This window comes from Microcaecilia unicolor, chromosome 6 (assembly GCF_901765095.1).
Source record: "Microcaecilia unicolor chromosome 6, aMicUni1.1, whole genome shotgun sequence".
Classification (NCBI taxonomy): Eukaryota; Metazoa; Chordata; class Amphibia; order Gymnophiona; family Siphonopidae; genus Microcaecilia; species Microcaecilia unicolor.
In genome coordinates, this window is record NC_044036.1 from 99,574,370 (window position 1) to 99,593,351 (window position 18,982).

The window sequence follows — 18,982 nt, forward strand, 5'->3', positions numbered from 1 at the left end:
AATTTTTTTTTTTTTTTAAACGGAGCCAGCGGGAGGGGGGAGAAAAGGAGGGACCTGGCACCACCAGGTTTGCACTTGCTCAAAAGAGCCCTCAACCCCAGGCACTCAACAAAACCTAAAAATTAGGCTTGGAGGCCTAGCCAGAGCTGCTGCTGTGTGTGACCACCACCTGCTGAGATAGAGAACATACTGAGGAGTTTCCGGCAGCACATGACCACATATAGGGAGGCAAAAGTTTGCTCTCTATCTCCACCTGCTGGTAGATGGACACAACCCACCAATCTATGGATTGATCAGCTTGATGATATGGAAGCTATGTTTCGAAATTGGAAGTCCTCAGTGATGAGGACAAGAAAAAGCTGAGAGAAGACTGTCAGGTGGGGGAGTTAGTATAGTTAGTATAGTTATTATAGGTCTAATTATATACTGTAAAAGTGGTAGTACAATTGTTATTATCTGTTTGAATTGCCTTTTGTTTATTCTTTCCTTATGGTTTGTACTCAAATTCTCCTTATAATGTGGACTTGTATATTTCTCTCTTTCATTTGAATAATATGTTAGTTTGAGAATTTTAAATTAAAAAAAGATGAAATTTGGGGTGAGAGCGCAACAGAAACTTGGTGCGAAAGAATCTAGTGTACAGAGGATAAGTGGATCTGTGCTTGAATCTCACTGATGTGGCATGCTGATGCTATGCTGACAAGGAGTGGGTTTAAGGGTGCTGTAGCCATTGGTTTGAATAATGGTCCTAATAGGTCAATACTAGATTTAAATTCCATATAGGAGCTGAAGGTTGCAGCAGCAGTCATAGGTATATCAAACTCTTCAAAAATTGTTTTATCAAAGGATGAGCAGAGATTATGAGCAGAAACATTATTTATTTTTATTTTGTTTGTGACATTTATATCCCAGATTATCCCAAACAAGTCTGAGTTCAATGTGGCTCAAAATAAACAGTATAGGATACATACAATATAATGCATAAGAAAGTAATTTGTATTGTAAAATTGGATTCTTACAACAATATCAAACATACTGGTATAGCTATGGATGTTTAACATTTAGAAAATCTATTATGAATAAGAAATTGCACATGAAGCAAAGAGAAAGTTAATGGTAAATAGAGTAATAACCAATTCAGGTAATAATTAATTGTTTGAGATATGGTTGTTCTTTGTGAGGGTTTGTTTGAATAGGAACGATTTGAGGATTTTGCGGAATCTAGTATATTCCTGTATATTTCTTTTTTGGGTGGTAAGGATTTCCACTATTTGGTTCCTAGGTAAGTGAAATCTGCAGAGTGGACAATTTTGTAGACCACTTTTTCTGCAATTTGGGAGGTGTAGTCTGAGATAGTTTCTGGCCTCATATTTAGTGTTTCTTTGAGGTACGCTTATTAATAGTACCATATAGTCTGGAGCTGTGCCATTTAGTATTTGAAAGACAAAGGTACATAATTTGAAGATGATTCTCGCTATGATGGGAAGCCAGCGTAATTTGATTAATAAAGGAGAGGCACTTTCAAAATGAGAGATTTTATATATGAACTTGGCTGCAGTGTTTTGAGTTGTTGGGAGTTTTTTCAACAGGTACTCCTTACAGCCAGCATATATGGCATTACAATAATCACATTGGGATAGTGTTAATGATTGTACCAATAGTCTGAATGTTTCTGATGAGAAATAGGGTCTGATCCTTTTTAGTTTCCAAAGAGACCTAAAAGAGTTTGTGATTACTGAGGAAACTTGAGTATCAAATGTTATTAAATGTTTGTCTATAATTATACCTAGAATTTTCAGATTATTGTCAATGGGGAATGAAGTGTTGTCAATTGTGAAACTAGTCGTTTTGGTCAAATAGGTTAGTAATGACCATGAGTTTAGTTTTTTTTTTTTTTTTTAGCTTTAGTTTGGATTCTGAGACCCAGGTTTCCATCAGATTTAAGCCAAGTTTTACCTTTTGTAAGATGTCATTAATGTTCTTTTTGACGGTAATGTATATGGTAACATCGTCAGCATATATGAATGTTTTGAATCTTGCTGTTTCTAGTCTGTTGCTTAGTGGTAACATCATTACATTAAACAGAATGGGGCGATAATGGAGAACTCTGAGGGACGCCACAGTCCAGTGATCAAGGAGAGGATAAGGTTCCTTTCATTTTCACTTTGCAAGATCTTGATTTCAGGAATCCTTGAAACCATTTGTGGACTGTGCCACATATACCAAAGTTGTCTCATATGTTTAGTAGGATATTATGATCTACTATATCGAATGCGCTAGACATATCGAACTGCATTATTAAGATCTTAGACCCTATGATAATTTCTTTTGTGAGATTTGATATTAGGGTAGTAAGGACAGTCTCGGTGCTATAGCATGGTCTGAAACCTAATTGTGATTTGTGTAGTAGGGAGAAATGTGAAAGGTAGTCCATAGTTTGTGCTGCTACTATTCCTTCCATCGCCTTTATCATCAAAGGAATGGAGGCTACTGGTCTGTAGTATGTTACATCAGTTATGGTGATTGAACTGTTTTTTGGTATTGGTGTTAGGATAATAGAACCTTTATTATCGGGGAACGTGCCATGGAATAGTGGGAAGGGGATATGCTGCTGAAGCAGAATGATGAATATATTAGGAGCTTCCTTCATTAGGTAACTAGGACAAGGATCCATTGTGAGTTTGAATATTTTAGGAGGTAATGTTTTACTGTGTCATGGGTTGGTAGTTGGAAGGAAGACCAGATTCTACTGCTAGCTATTCCTGTATGTGTAGCTGACTGTTTTTCGTAAATATCTTGATGGTTGACTTAATTTGAGGACTCCTCCTCTGATTTTAACTATTTTTTTTTTGTTCTAAAAAAGTTGCCAGTTGCTCTGCTGTTTGTGGAGACTGTGGTTGTGGTTATTTCTTTTGTGGATAATAGGCATTTTATCAGATTGAAAAGGTTTATTGGTATTAAGGAAATTATCCCCCTGGCAAGGAGCATCGGCAATCCGCTGCTGGACTCGATTCTCCAGGTCAGAGGCACGCAGCTATGAGAGTCTGCGCATCACTATCCCTTGAGCAGCGGCCCTGGACGCAACATCAAAAGTGTCGTAGGCACCCCTGGACAGGAATTTCCTACACGCCTTCAGCTGCCTGACCACCTCCTGAAAAGGCTTGGCCTGCTCCAACGGGAGCTTCTCAACCAAGTCCGCCAGCTGCTGCACATTGTTCCACAAGTGGATGCTCGTGTAGAGCTGGTAGGACTGAATCTTGGACAAAAGCATAGCAGAATGATAGGCCTTCCTCCCAAAAGAGTCTAGTTCTCGACTCGCGCCCCAGGGGCACCGAGGCGTAATCCCGGGAACTCCTGACTTTCTTGGGAGCAGAATCCACAACGCCGGAGTCATGAGGCAACTGGGTCTTCATCAACTCTGGGTCTCCATGGATCCTATACTGGGACTCAATCTTTTTGGGAATGTGGGGATTAGATAACCATTTCGCCCAGTTCGTCAGCAATGTCTGTTTAAGGACATTATGCAGAGGAACAGTGGACGATTCCTTAGGTGGCGAAGGATAGTCCAGGACCTCTAACATCTCAGCCCTGGGCTCATTCTCAGTAACCACTGGGAAGGGAATGGCCGTAGACATTTCCCGTACAAAAGAGGAGAAAGACAAGCTCTCAGGAGGAGAAAGCTTTCTCTCTGGTGAAGGACTGGGATCAAAAGGAAGACCACAAGACTCCTCGTCAGAGAAATATCTGGGGTGTTCCTCTTCTTCCCACGAGTCCTCCCCCTCGGTATCGGACACCAGCTCTCTGACTGCAGTACGAATCCGAGCCCGTCTCGATGCCGAGGCACTACGTCCTCGATGGCGGGGTAGAGAAGAAGACTCCAGCACCGGCGGCGATGAAGCTCCCTCCATCGACGCCGGGGAGTCAACTCGGGTGGTCGCCGAAGCAGACACTGCACGTGGCACCGATACAGGCAAAGCCGATACCGCAAGTGGCACTGGCATTGGAGACCTCACCACAGGTGGGGAGCCAGCCGCCGCAAGCACCCCCGGCACCGAAGCTGACGATCACAGCAGCCCTTCCATGATCTCAGGAAGGATGGCTCGGAGGCACTCGTCAAGAGCATCTGTCGAGAGAAGCAGAGAGGCCGGTGCAGGAGACGATGCCAGAATCTGCCTGCGGTGGGGAGGCGGTACCGGGCTGTCCAATGAGAAGCCAATCGACACCTCCTGAATAGCGGGGGAGCGGTCCTCTCGGCGTCAACACTTAGCGGGTGCCGAATCCTTCGGCGCCCCGGAGCTCTCAGTACCATGGCAGGAAGGCGACCAATGGGACACGCCTCCTCGGGGACAGGTCCGAAAGAGGACGGTCCTGATGGCTCTGTACCGCAGGAGCCCTCGAGGTACCAGCATGGGGGGCCCCTATAGATAGCCATCACCTGTGCTCCCGACGTCGATGCACTCTCCAATGCCGACCTCTATACCACCTTCGATGACATCGATACAGCTACCGACGTCAAAGAACTGGACGGGGCTCCCAACAGCAGGTTCCACTGAGCCAATCTCGCCGCCTGGGTCCTCTTTTTGAGTTGAAGACACAAAGTACAGGCGTTGGGACGATGACCAGCCCCCAGACACTGAAGACCCGAAACGTGCGGATCAGTGAGCAAGATTCTCCTGTTGCACCGCGTGCACTTCTTGAAGCCGCTGGCAGGCTTCGAGGACATGAGCGGAAAAAATCACGGCAGCGAAGTCAAAACTCACAATGATGCTGAAAAAAGGCACCAAACCCAGGGAAAAAACCCCGTACGGGCGGCCAAAAAGGCTGCGCACGAAAGCGAAAGGAAACTTAGAGGCCAAAAACTAAGCGGTAAAGGAAAACTTTAAAAAAAAAAAAAATAAATAAAACAAACAAGAAAGAAACAATCCAGAAGAGGAAACAAAGGGACGAACAACGAAAACAAAGCTGTGAGGGCTCTTTCTGGGGCACAGAGCAGCGAAAACACAGCCACTCTGACCGCGGAAAAAAAGAGACCGAGACACGTTCGCGCTTTGGGCGGGAAGGCGGTGCGCATGCGTACACGCGAGGGCTCTGCAAACTTTGTTGCTAGGAAGATTCCGTTCCTGGGGCTGCCATCGGACGTCACCCATATGTGAGAACAATCAGCCTGCTTGTCCTCGGAGAATACAGGTTTCCCCGCCCCTTCATGGAGCCGTCCTGCAAGGACGGCCCCAGGAAAACTTGGGAGCCTCGTTCGATTATGCCCCTCAAGGTCTTTTATAAGAATTTTAGGAGCAACTTCAGTGTTTAAATATTCACTTAAGGGATTTAGACAGTCTCTTCATGCTCTTGGTGTTATTCACAAAGAACGGTTATAATCCTTCTGACTGTGTTTAGGACCGAAGCCCAAAAAAAGACAATGGTATAAATGTCAAAGGTCTGGATTTTTCTGCCACATTTTAGGCACAAATGAACATTTTGAAACCCTGATTTTGACAGTCTCCTATTTTTTGAAGGAAGTAAATCAAACAATGAAAAACATGTTAGAAAAATACAGGAGGGTTCTGTTCCACATCATTCAAATGAGCAGAAAAAATTAAAACGGAAGAGACTGCTGCACATGCTCAGAACTTTACAGTAAAGTTAGGCTAGGAGAGCAGTTCTAGAGGATGACATCGCTAATTTATGTATCTAACTCAATCCTGCTTGCTGATGGAAAATCTGTGTTTTAAGGTTGATCTTGAAATAATACGCACTCATAATAAATAAACTGTCTCATGCCCTCATTGAAAAGGGTCCTTCTGAACCCAGCACTGGCCTATTCAAAAGGCAGACACTGCACATCAACTATAAACTATGTGAAAGAGTGAGTGGTGGATGCCTGGAATGTCCACCCAGTGAGGTGATGGGAACAAAAACTAACAGAATTCAAAAAGGCATGGGATAAACAAAGAGGATCCCTATATAATAAGGATAAAATCAAAGCAAGAGGATACAACCAAAGCCAACCTTCATACTTCAAAGAAAACCTAGAGAAGTGTAACCTGTCAGAACAACAGGTACAAGTTTAGCCACCTTGATTTAATCTTGAATTGATAATATGACTGTTGGGCAGACTGGATGGACCATTCAAGTCTTTATTCTGCCATCACTTACTATGTTACCATGACAACCATACTGGTCTTTGCCTGCTGCCCATTACAATGTAAATAATCCAGATAAAAAAAGAGAAATTGCTAATAAGGAATGAAAATGTTCTTATTACATTATGCACAGGAACTAATTTGTATATATACCTGAAGTTTGATTATTCCATTCTTTATTTTTTCTTGCTGTCTATGGATGAAGAATTTGTGTATTGCTCTCTGGATTATGGATGCAGCTCTATTTCGACGGTTCAACCACAATCTAATCCTTTGTTGCAGCTTTATGATTTTCAGGCGATCTTGATGAAATTTCTTGCGCAGCAGTTGAGTTCGGAACCATCTCTACTTAAAGAAAACGTAATTAGGTTAATGAGAGTTCGGAACTATATCTACTTAAAAATGTATTTAGGTTAATGAAATAACATTTAGACTCATAGAACACCTTTTACATAGTGTGGATAGCAATATGCCTCACAATCATACATATATGCATGGAAATCCAAAATTCAAGTTTAAGTAAACAGGATGTTACATCATGAGGAAAGGAGGAAGGAAGTCAGCAGCAGCACACGGAGGGCTATGGCCATGCACACAGTTTTGTGTTTGGCAGCCATGGTGGCAAGCTGGCGGGGGGGGGGGGGGAGAGATAAAGCGAGCAAGAGGCAAGGCTGCCGTAGTAGCAGCCTGGGAGGAAGTCAGTGTCTGGGCATTTGTGTCCTTATCCCTGCCCAGGTAGGGGCAGGAGGAAAGCCAGCAGTGAATGGTTTAATTGTGTTTTGCCAAGGGTGGGGGGGGGGGGGGGGGGGGGGGGGGGAGAGTGAGCAAGAAGCAGAGCAGGAAAGATCACCTCCAGGTAGCTGCAGACTCAAGGAAAAATTATGTTTCTTACCTGATAATTTTCTTTCCTTTAATCGTAATAGACCAGTCCAGACCAATGGGTTATGTCCATCCACCAGTGTAAGCAGACTGAGAAAATAGTTCAAGCACTTTGCCTCTTAAGGGTATCGTGCAGCCTAGAATGCTCAGTATTTCGAATAGCCAAGCAATGGTGCTCAACTATAACCAGCCTTCTGCTGGTGGATGGACATAACTCATTGGTCTGGACTAGTTTGGTAATGATGACAAAGAAGAAGTTTTAATGAATCACCAGGAGGGAGCAGGGCGGCGAGGGATGGGACAATGGTGGGGTGAGAGGAAGAGAGATGGGACAATGCTGCAGGAAGGGGAAAGGGAAAAAGACAATAGTATTGGGGAGGGATGGGCCATGCTGGAGGGAGGGAGGAGAGGGACAGGGTAATGCTTGGGGCTAACAGACAGAAGGGCGATATTAGATGGGGACTAAAGAGGCAATCGTAGGGAGGGGGAACAAAGGGGTGATGTCGGATGGTGGGGATATAAGATGGAGAGACAAAGGAGATCCTGGATGGCTGAAGCAGGGAAGGGGACCGAGAGGAGATTCTGGATGGAATAGGTGAGACACTAGATGGAGGGGGGGGGGGGGGGGGAATCAGACACTGAATGGAAGAGGAGAGATGGAGGGGAAGTAGGGGATGTAAAGGGGCAGAGGAGGGAGAAGCTAGATGGAAGGGGGGAAATATAGGTACTGAATGGAAGAGGGAGAGAGGGGGAGACAGTGGATGGAAGGGGATGACAGAGAGAGAGAGAGATGGGAAAAGCTGGATAGAAGGGAGGGTGAGAGACAGGATGGAAGGGGAGGGGAGAAAGAGTTCAGACGTTGGATGGAAGGGGGGAGAGAAAGAAGATGGAGCCGCTGGATAGAAGGAGCCATGGGATGGAATAGGGAGAGGATGGTGGGAGGAGATTACAGAGTTAGTGAAAGAATGGGGAATATGAGGAAGAGGAATGGGAAAACTGGGTTGAGGGAAAGAGTGGAAACCTAGGAAGATACATTAAAAAAAGGAAACTGAAGACTGGTTATTAATAATGAAACCGGAACAGAGAAGCAGAAAAATAAATGGAAGAAACTAAAAGGAAAAGATCAATGCTGAATGTAAAGACGGAAGTAAAGAAGCCAGGAGGAGAGATGAAAATGACAAATGGAAAAGGGTTAGGAAACCCTGGCAACAGAGTTATGAGAAGGTAGAGTAAAGCAGAAACCAGAGATTGAAATCAACATGATTAGAAAACATAAATGACCAGACCATACAGGTACAAAAAAATAATTTTAATTTTTAATTTAGGATCAAGTAGTGTCATAGCCATGTAGCCTGCTCAAAAGGTTAATATCCTATATAATAAAAAGCACCCTCAACGTTCTGAAGCTGACTCCGTGGCTTCAGTGAAGGGTTTGAAGCTTCTGAAGCTCATGCTCCATCTCTGTGTGTTCCGCCCTCGCGTCAAAACGTTGAGGGCGGGTAACAAAAACACACCAAGCCACTCCCGTGCCCACAACAAACAACCATCTGTCTGCTCCGCCCTCGCGTCAAAACGTCGAGGGCAGGTAATGACTTATACCGGCATTAAACAATGGAGCTCCCCAACTCGCGTGAACACAGGCGCGCGCCTTTAACTCCACTCGCATAACAACAGAAAGCGCGCCTGTGTCTCGCTACAAAAAAAAAAAGCCAATCGAATCCCGAGCCAACAACAAGCGCGCCTGCACACCGGCTACGATCACTCACAATCCGCTAACGCACAACAGCAGCTGTCATTTTATCACAGTGGAGCAGAAAAACGGACGGGATTATTTCAATGCACGAAACGTTGATCATGGTGAGTGCCCACACTCTCCCACACAGACGCTGCTACACTGCCCCCCCCCCCCCCCCCCGCACACACACAATCATACACAAACTCTGACAACCTCCCCACACAAACAACCCCCCCCCCCCCCCCCAACATCATAAAAGAAATATCCAAAGGAAAAACAGCATCTGGCTTTACACACAGACATACATTCCTTCAACCACCAAACCCCTTCCTACAAGCATCATTCAAACATTGTGCCATGGAGAAACACACTCAGATACACACTACCCCCAACCACCCCCACAACAGCAGACACAAACTCTGCCACGCTGTCTCTCACTTACACCCACACTCTCCCCCTCCTCCAAAAAAACCCCACAAGCTCTACCATGGAAAACCAGCTTCTCTCACTCACTCACACCCACAAACACAACCAAACTACAACACCCCAACCCACACTACAACATACACACACTCTGCCATGGAGAGACAGCATCTCTCTCTCACACTCTCTCGGTCTCACACACACTCTCCGTCTCATACACTGTCGCACTCACAGACACTGTATGTATCGCACACATACTCTCTCACACTATCTATGTGAAACACACTCTCTCACACTCACTTTGACTCACATACGCGCTCGCACACACTCTCATTCAAACAAACAAACAAACAAACAAACACAATCTCATTCTCACACACACACCCAGACTCACTCTCTCTCACACACACACACACTCGCACATTCACTCTCTCTCTTTCACACAGACACTCTCACACACACTCGGCAAGAAATAATCACGAAGCACGCGTGCACACAACATCCTATTTGTAGGATGTAGTATTTCGTAACTTCCTTATACTACATCCTACAAATACAAAAAAAAAAAACACTACAAAAAAACAAAAATTAAAAAATGAAATTGCACATAAAGCACAAATTACAATTATTCATTACCAACACAACACAATTATAATAAAAAACTATTACAACACATTCATGGCAGAAAACAAGTACCATGCTAGCGCCCATTTCATTTGTTTCAGAAACGGGCCTTTTGTACTAGTATAAAAATAAAATAAATATGTAGACAAAAATTAAACTGAACCCTTAAGAAGCTCAATACAGAGTGCAAACGCCACAGACCGTGAAACAGTGTTGTCTGTCCCCCTGTACTGAGGAAAATATCAAAATAGGTGTAAATTTCAAAAACTGGCATATTACAAACAGTATATTACAAATTAAATATAAATTAAAAATGGAAAATAAAGTGATAGCTTTTTATTGGATGAAGTTATTTTATTTTTCCATTAGCTTTCAGAGCCCAAACCACCTTCCTCCGGTTAGGACAGTATACCATTTTAAGGGTCCTTTTACTAAGGTGTGCTAATAATTAGGGTGTGTAAATGCTATGAAGTCCATAGGTATAAAATGGGTTTCTTAGCATGCGCTAATCGTTAGCGCATGCTAAATCCATTAGCGCACCTTAGTAAAAGAACCCCTTAATTTGTCATGTAGTACTTTAGATTATTGAAATTCTAATGCCCAGAGGGTACTGTTGCAGACCAAATCTGGAAACAAGTTGTTTTCGTTACCCCTGACGAATTAAAGAAATCAATTGTTACATTTGATAGGGCCAATTGTCTGTCTGATCCACGCCCTACATATTTCCTGGTTCTCTGATTATTGTCAATTGTAAATTTGTCTTTGGAACAGGGTATATTTCCAGCCTCCCTGGTATATCTCTAAACCCTAATTTTGAAAGTTGAAAAGATAGATATGAATTTTTGCTCAAATTTAGACCAATAGCTAACATTACTTTTTTTAAGCTAATCTCTTAATGTAGTAGTGTCTATGCAATTACAAGTTTACTTATGGCACTTTAATATACTAGACCCAAAGAAATCAGGGTTTAGGAAACATCACAGAACAGAGTTATTTACTTGCCTTGATCAATGAACTTAGATAATTGATAAACGTGGTACTACCTTATTAAATCAATTGGATTTAACTTCTGCATTTGATCAAGTTACTTTTTATTGTTGAAGACATTGGAATTGTTGTAAAGGTTAGACAATGTTTACATTTTTTTTCTATTTTTCATAAAAGAAAAGTCGGTAGATTAGGGGAAATTTCCAAGAGTTGGACCCTCCTCCATTCCCCATTCTTTTTAATGACTATTTTAAGGGGTGTTTTACTAAAGCTTAGCTCAAGTTACCTGCAACAGGGCCCATTTTATTCCTATAGGCCCTGCTGCAGATAACTCAAGCTAAGCTTTAGTAAAAGACCCCCTTAGTAGTTTGGGAAAAGAAATCAGGGAGCTAGGGCTATTATATTACTTCTGTGCTCATGAAGTCCAGCTCATTTTATCTTGTGACACTTCCATATTTAAGATCTATTAATTATTCAATATTTGTTTGGAAGGAATTCTTAATTAAATGGAGTCTTACTTTAAAGTTGAATGAAAAAAACAAAAAAACCCTGCATTACTATAGGTTGGTGATGAGGATCACCCTATACTATCAGAAAGTCCCATCATCAATAGCAAGGCCTTTGCATTGAATACTGCTATTAGAAGTTTATGAGTATTAATTGAATTATCCCTCATCACAGAACCTCATATTAAACAGATGGTGAAATCTATATTCTACCACTTGCAAAAGATATACCAGATACATGATTATCTCACCTAGATATTGCAATGGTTTTTTTTTTTTTTTTTTATTTAGGTCTCCCTGTCCCCCACCCCCCAAAAAAAAAAATAAACTACTAGATTACTCCATCAAAAGCAGAAGTTAAAATAATTTTGTATAAAAATAAATGATATGGTTTACTCTATTGAATCAAATAAATAAAAAATAAACTATAAACAACCAAGCAAATACAAACACTTATATAACAACTAGTAAAAAAAATCCCATTTCTCATTGAAATGAAACAGGCGCTAGCAAGGTAATCACCTTCTGCCATTAATGTTTTTAAGGGAAGTTCCAGCGTCCCCCCTCCCAATTCCAGGGTCACTCCCTCTCTTCCTCCCAGTTCCAGGGCCCGTCCTCCCTTCTTCCCAGTTCCAGGGTTGTTGTCCCTCCCTCTGAGTTTCAGGGTCGTCATCCCTCCCTCCCAAGCCCCCTCCCTTCGAATTTTAAAAGTCATCCTGACTTACCTTGTCGGGGATACGGCGGCCGGCAACAGCGGTAAAAAGCATGCAGGCTCGGCACTAACTTCAGTTTTCCCTTCTCTGTCTCTCAGCTCTGGTCCCGCCCTCATTTCCTGTTTCCGCAAGGGCGGGATCAGAGCTGAGAGACAGAGAAGGGAAAACTGAACTGCCGAGCCTGCACGCTTTTTACCGCTGTTGCCAGCCGCTGTAACCCGGCGAGGTAAGTCAGGATGGCTTTTAAAATTCGGAGGGAGGGGGCCTGGAACTGGAAGGGACGGAGGGAGGTACGACGACCCTGGAACTTGGAGGGAGGGAACGAACTTCCGGTGGGTGAATATTATATGCAGCCTTCCCTTCCCTCTGAGGGCAGGGCACTGAGAACGAGTGCAAGGCCTGTGGTTGGTCCCTTCTCCTTCTGACGTCGCGTTTCTTTCCCTGGCAACTATATAGACCCCTCGAGGGTGGGGCGATTACGAACCCTACGAACACTACATGGCTTCACTGCCATGCTGCCACAGAGTCAGCTTCAGAACGTTGGAGGTGCAAATTATTATATTAGAAGTGATCAATAATTTGGAAAAAATAAAGGTAACTAAAGAAGAATAAATCTAAATTACTAGCTCACCCAAATCCACAAATAAAAAAAAAGATCCAAGAATTTCAAATTGGAGGATATAGGAAATAATCAAAACAAAGAAGTACTTGTTGAGTATTGCCTAATTTTTTAGATGTGGGAAACAGTAAGCCTGAGTAAATGGAGGAATAATATCCTCAGGAACATTCAGAACCTCCATAAGATAATTTCTTTAGCATATCCTTTGGGGAGCCATAGTAAGACAGGGAAAATTCAAGCCTTGGCCTCCATGAGCAAAGTATAGTTATTGTGGTTGAGAAGGCAGAGCTCTAGCTGACCTTGAGTACAAGGGACACAATGGAACCTCTGCCACTCATCAGCTTCTCACTTCTATCGAGTGAATCTGTGTTCCGGGCTTCTTCACAAATTTATCGATAGGTCAAGATGCAGAACTTGAGCTCTGCTGAGGGGGGTAAGCCAAAGCCTTCCCCCTGTGTTTCACCATAATGAGAAAAGTTTTAAGGAAGACAAAGGAAAAAAGAAACCTCAGTGTCAGGTTAGAGTGGTCATCTTTGAGCCCCATGATTCATGGTAGGATTACTCTTGTTAAAATCAATTAATTGGCTCCCAATCCCAGCAAGAACTGAATTTAAGTTGTTTTGTTTTGCATAGTGGAGGAGTGGCCTAGTGGTTAGGGTGGTGGACTTTGGTCCTGAGGAACTGAGTTCGATTCCCAGCACAGGCAGCTCCTTGTGACTCTGGGCAAGTCACTTAACCCTCCATTGCCTGCCGCATTGAGCCTGCCATGAGTGGGAAAGCGCGGGGTACAAATGTAACAAAAAAAAAAAAATTCAAAATTCTTCATGGGTTTACTCCTATTTACCTATCTTCTTATCTACAATTTCAACTGCACCTCATTCAACTCTTATATATAAAATTCAACTTCTTCTTGGATTGCTTTCAAAAAACCCCAAAACTTTCAACTAGGAAGTGGCTGTCGGTAGGCACTCTCTCTCCCACTGGATTTAAGACTAGAATGATTTTAGAAAAATAATTTTTGATGTTTTGTTTTAGACAAATTCTTAAAACATAGCTCTTTTCTATACATTTTCTTAAATTTGAAACTGTTGTATTTTTATTTTTGGAAATTATTTTATTGAACCCCCTGCCCCCACAAGCCTTTGGTAGAAGTGGTCTATAAAAACCTGGATTGTTATTATTAAAATATAATGATTATATAAATCTAGTTAAGGTCATCCTATCTCAAAAAATTTAGCATACACAGAAAAAGAGATAGAGACAAGCTCTCTTACAAAGAAAAGGTTTGATATGTTACTGTTTTTCAGCCTGGAGATAAGTCAACATTGAGAATACAAAAGGAGTTTATAAAATCATGAGTAGTGAGGACAAGTAAAAAGGAAGTTACTTACCCTTTCATGCTGTGTTCCCTGATTCTTGTATTATTTGATACCAAGTGGTAACATTCAAAACAAACTTTAAATGTTTTTTCTTTAAGTTAATGCACAATTAGGTTATGTAGCTTGTTGCCTTGGGATGTGGTCAAAACTAGAAGTACAGCTGGGTTTTACTACCAACTAGACAGATGGACTTAGATTCCATATTGGATATTGTTTTAAAATAACTTTATGAAAACAAAACAAAAAGCCATTAAAACATAAACAGTTCTGCAAAAAAATTTAGAACTTGCCCAGCATTCAATAAAATTGCCTTTATTTTTATTAACAGTATTATATGCTTCTATATTAAATAGTTGAGGAAATCTAGATGAGTCATAGCTCTATTCTTACCTGAATGTAGATAACCATATTTATCTGATTCTGTGCACACTTCAGCGCCAGGTGAAGTCTATATCTCCTTTGAATTTTGAGAGCAGACAGATGATGGTAAGCAGCAGCTGTAAACCGCAATACCCTCTCAGATTCAACCTGTTTTACAATATGACAAATTAAGTAGAAGTTCTATAATTATGTTCGACTTTAGCCAAAAGGTTGCACTTACTGCCATATTTGGAGTCAAGAAGTACTTTTCATTATTCATATGTTGTTGCTCTATTTCAACCACAGTATGGAGCATATGAGCCTGTGGCTCAGAGATATAACACAAAATCCCTTTCTAATATTTGCTTTTTACAGGAAAAGTTTTCTAGATATCACAACTAAGTTGTCTATGTGGAACCAGGTCAAATGCCTTGCTGAAGTACATTACATTTAGTGCTCTCCCCCAATCTGTTGTTACCCAGTCAAAGGACTCGATCAGATTCTCTCTAGTAATGGTTGATGGAGAACACCTCTCAGATGAGAATGCATGGTATATTGAGCACCTCACAATACATTATCTGTGCAAGAATATGATTGTGAAGCTACTTACCTGTAGCGTGTGTTCTTAGAGGATGGCAGGACAGTTATCCTTACATTTGGGTGACATTATCCCAACGGAGCCTAGTACGAACGCTGCCTAGTGCACTGTATCTTTAAGAGGCTTTTGGAAATGGCCCCACCGCGCATGCTTGAGTGCCTTCCTGCACAACCCATGAGCACAGGACCCTCACTATCATAAAACAGCTAAAAAAGAATTCCACTCCAAAGGGAGGTGGAAGGGGTGTAAGGACACCTGTCCTACTGTTTTTGGAGAACACTTGCTACAAGTAAGTAACTTCGCTTTCTCCAAGAACAAGCAGGAAGTAATATCCTTACACTTGGGAATCCCTAGCTACTAGGTTAACCAAAAACAAACACTAGGAAAATAGTCTCACAATGGTAAGACTAACTTAAATCTAATTAACCTCATCTTATACATAAACTGGTTGTGGAAGTGCACCCTGGAACAGAATAAAATGGGGCCCTAGGAGGGTACAGTTGGATTGTAGATACCAAATAAGGACTGTCACACCAAAACGACCATCATGTCCGGCATTCTGCTCAAGGCAGTAATAAGAGGTGAATGTGTGGACCAAAGACCACGTTGCAGCCTTGCATAGATCCTCAATGGAGGATGATCCCAAATGGGCCAGCAACACGAGTAGGCCCAGCCTGGGCTAAGAGAAGGAGATGCAATCTCCTAGCCAACTGGAAAAAGCATGCTTACTGTTGGCTGTCCTCATCCTGTTGGGATCAAAACAAACAAAAAGCTGGGTGAATTATGTGCTTTAGTTTCCTCCAGACAGAAGACTAAGGCTTGCTTGCAGGCCAAGGTATGATATGCATTTTCACCAGGATGGGTATGAGATTTGGGGAAGAATATTGGCAAGACAACTGATTGGCTAAGGTGGAACTCCGACACTACCTTAAGAACGAACTTAGCATGTGTGTGGAGAACTGCCTTGTTATTATGGAATCTAGTGTAAGGTGAATCAGCTAATAGGGCCTGAAGCTCACTGACTCTGTGAGCTGAAGTAACCGCCACCAAAAACAAGACCTTCCAGGTCAGGTACTTCAGATGACAAAGTCTAGTGGCTCAAAAGGAGATTTAATCAGCTGGGTAAGGATGACATTGAGATCCCAAGACATGGTGGAAGGATTGAGAGGAGGCATTGTCAACATCAAACCTCTCAAGAAATTAATAACTAGAGACTGTACAAAGATGGGATGCCCTCCACATGGTGGTGATAAGCACAGATTGCAAAAGGTGAGCCCTTACAGAGTTGGTTTCCAAACCAGACTCGGATAGGTGTAGGAGTTACTCAAGCAGTTTTTGTGTAGGACAAGTGGATCTAGGGCTTTGCCTTCACACCAGACAGCAAACCTCCACATAAAATAGTAACACCTGTTGGTGGAATCTTAAATTCTGGAGACACCCTCAGGAAGTAGCAAGGAGATCAATTCTACACTCTCAACATCCAGGCCGTGAGGGCCAGGGTCCAGAGGTTGGGATGCAGAAGAGACCTCTCGTTCTGCATGATGAGGGGCAGAAAACAGTCTTTGGAGGATAACTCCAGAGGTAGAGGGAACCAGATCTGTCTAAGCCAGTAGGGCACCATCAAGTCAATGGTCCCCTGATCCTGTTTGAGTTTCAACAAAGTCATCCCTATGAGAGGGATATGATATGCTTACAGGAGACCTTCCTTCCAATGCACGAGGAAGGCATCTGATGCCAGTCTATTGTGTGATCTGTATCAGGAGAAGTACTGAGACACTGTAGTTGAAGGTGAGTGGAAAAGAAATCCACTGAGGGAGTGTCCCATGATCAGAAGATTTCGTGGGCTACATCCAAACTGAGAGACCACTCATGTGGTTGCAGGACCCTGCTCAGCCTGTCCAGCAGACTTCTAAATGGCAGCCAGGAATGTGGCTCTGAGCATCATGCCATAGCCAAGGGCCCACTGCAACTATCCCGACTACATCCTGACACAATGGGTAGGACCCAGCCCCCCTGCTTGTTTACATAGTACATCGCAACCTGATTGGCAAATCATTTTGATACAATCTCTGAAAGCATTTACAGCATTCCAAAATCGCCTGAAGTTCCAGAAAATTGATATGAAAATTGATCTACTGGGAGGACCAAGTCCCTTGCACGTGAAGCCCCTCTATATGAGCTCCCCAGCTCAGGTGTGATGCATTTGTGATCAGAATTTTGTGTGGAGATGGAATTTGGAATGGGTGTCCTAGAGTCAAATTGGACTGAATTAACCATCAGCAGATAGATTGTTTGAGCTGTGATGTAGGAGTGACCTCGATGATATCCACCAGGTTCCCTGTGGCTTGATGCCACTGAGAAGCTCAATCTTGTAGGAGAAAGGCTAGAGCTTGCACTGGATAAGGAAAAGTTCAGGATGGATTCACTAGAACTTTCTAGCAGAGTTCCAACGCATATTCACTAGTGATTTTCCCCCGACGTGCAAGCGCGGGTTCCTCAGTCATTTTATAAAGCTAAAGAATACAACTCCAATGGGAGGTGGGAAAGTAAGTGAGAATACTTGGCCTGCTGTCTTCAGAGAACACCTGCTACAGGTAACTTTGTTTTCTCCAAGGACAAGCAGGCCATCATATTCTCACAGATGGGAATCCCTAGCTACATGCTCACCGAAAACAGCAATGCTAGGACAATAGGGACTCAAACATCGAGGCCTGTAATTCAACCACCCTAAAACCATGGACATACTAGGTGTCTGGAACACAGCATACTAGGTGTATAGAACACAGCAATACTGGAACTAAGGGGGGGGGGGTGAAGTTGGATTCTAAATAGAGAATGACACGGGGATGGGGACGGGGACAGAGCTCGCAGGGATGGGGATAGAGCCCACAGGGACGGGGACAAACTTTGTTCCCGTGTCATTTTCTACTTTGAAGCCTATTAATGAACTGGACTGTATTTATGTTTAAGTGATGCCTACAAAGATATTTGCATGGGAGATCCTGTACGTCCTGCTACCAGCACATCTTCTAAGAAGACAACTTCTATTCCAGGAAGGACTGTGGAAGACAGGAGAGCTAGACTGAATCCTGAGATTGTTGATGATTTCTTATTTATCCACAGATTAAAAAAACATAACAGTTCTTTATACGGCATATAGAACGGGTTGTATTTTATACCCCTGGACATTTTTACAGTGTGAATTAGGATTCCTTGGTGTAGTAGAAATCATCTATTGTTGGGGTTGGAAGGGTAAGAGGGTGGTGGTGGTGGGAAGGAGGGTTATTATAGCAGCTCATTGTAATTATTGTTCTCTATCTGTAATTTATACACAACAGTTGCACAACATATTGTTCCTTTTTATATTTTATTAAAAAGATTTAAATATAAAATCATAAGTGTTTGAGGCTTCTGCAGATGAGGACAGAGCCCACGGGGCGGGGACGGAGACAGAACCCACAGGAACGGGGTGGGGATGGAGACAAACTTTGTCCCCATGTCATTCTCTAATTCTAAACAACGAACAAATTCTGCAGGACTACTTGCCCAAACGAGCTGTCACATTAAGTATCCTGCTCAAGGCAGTAATGAGATGTGAATGTGTGAACAAATGACCACGTTGCAGCTTTGCAAATCTCCTCTATGAAGATCGATCTCAAGTGGACTACTGATGCAGCCATGGCTCAGACATTATGAGCCTTGACATGAACCTCTAGAGTCAGCCCAGCATAATTAAAGGAGAAGCAATCTGCCAGTGAAATGGAAATTGTGCGTTTGCTGACAGTTACCCCCATTCAGTTTGGCTCCAAAGAAACAAAAACCTGGGTGGACTGTCTATGGGATTTAGTCCGTTCCAGATACAAGGCTAAGGGCTTGTTTGCAATCTAAGGTATGCAGTACACTCTCACCAGGATGGGCATGTGTTTTTGTGAAAAATGTTGGTAGGACAATTAAGATAGAACTCAGACACTACCTTTAGGAAGGAACTTAGGATTTGGGAGTAGAACTACTCTATTTTG

At 42.7% G+C, this 18,982-nt stretch overlaps 1 protein-coding gene across 1 annotated transcript in view; it reads right to left on the minus strand.

The window, feature by feature from the left end:
* Positions 1-18,982, minus strand: part of ASPM (abnormal spindle microtubule assembly) — a 220,455-nt gene that overhangs the window by 53,196 nt on the left and 148,277 nt on the right. Inside the window, 2 exon segments of the mRNA XM_030206746.1 lie at positions 6,294-6,485; positions 14,396-14,533. Of these exon segments, the coding sequence (XP_030062606.1) occupies positions 6,294-6,485; positions 14,396-14,533 (330 nt within the window).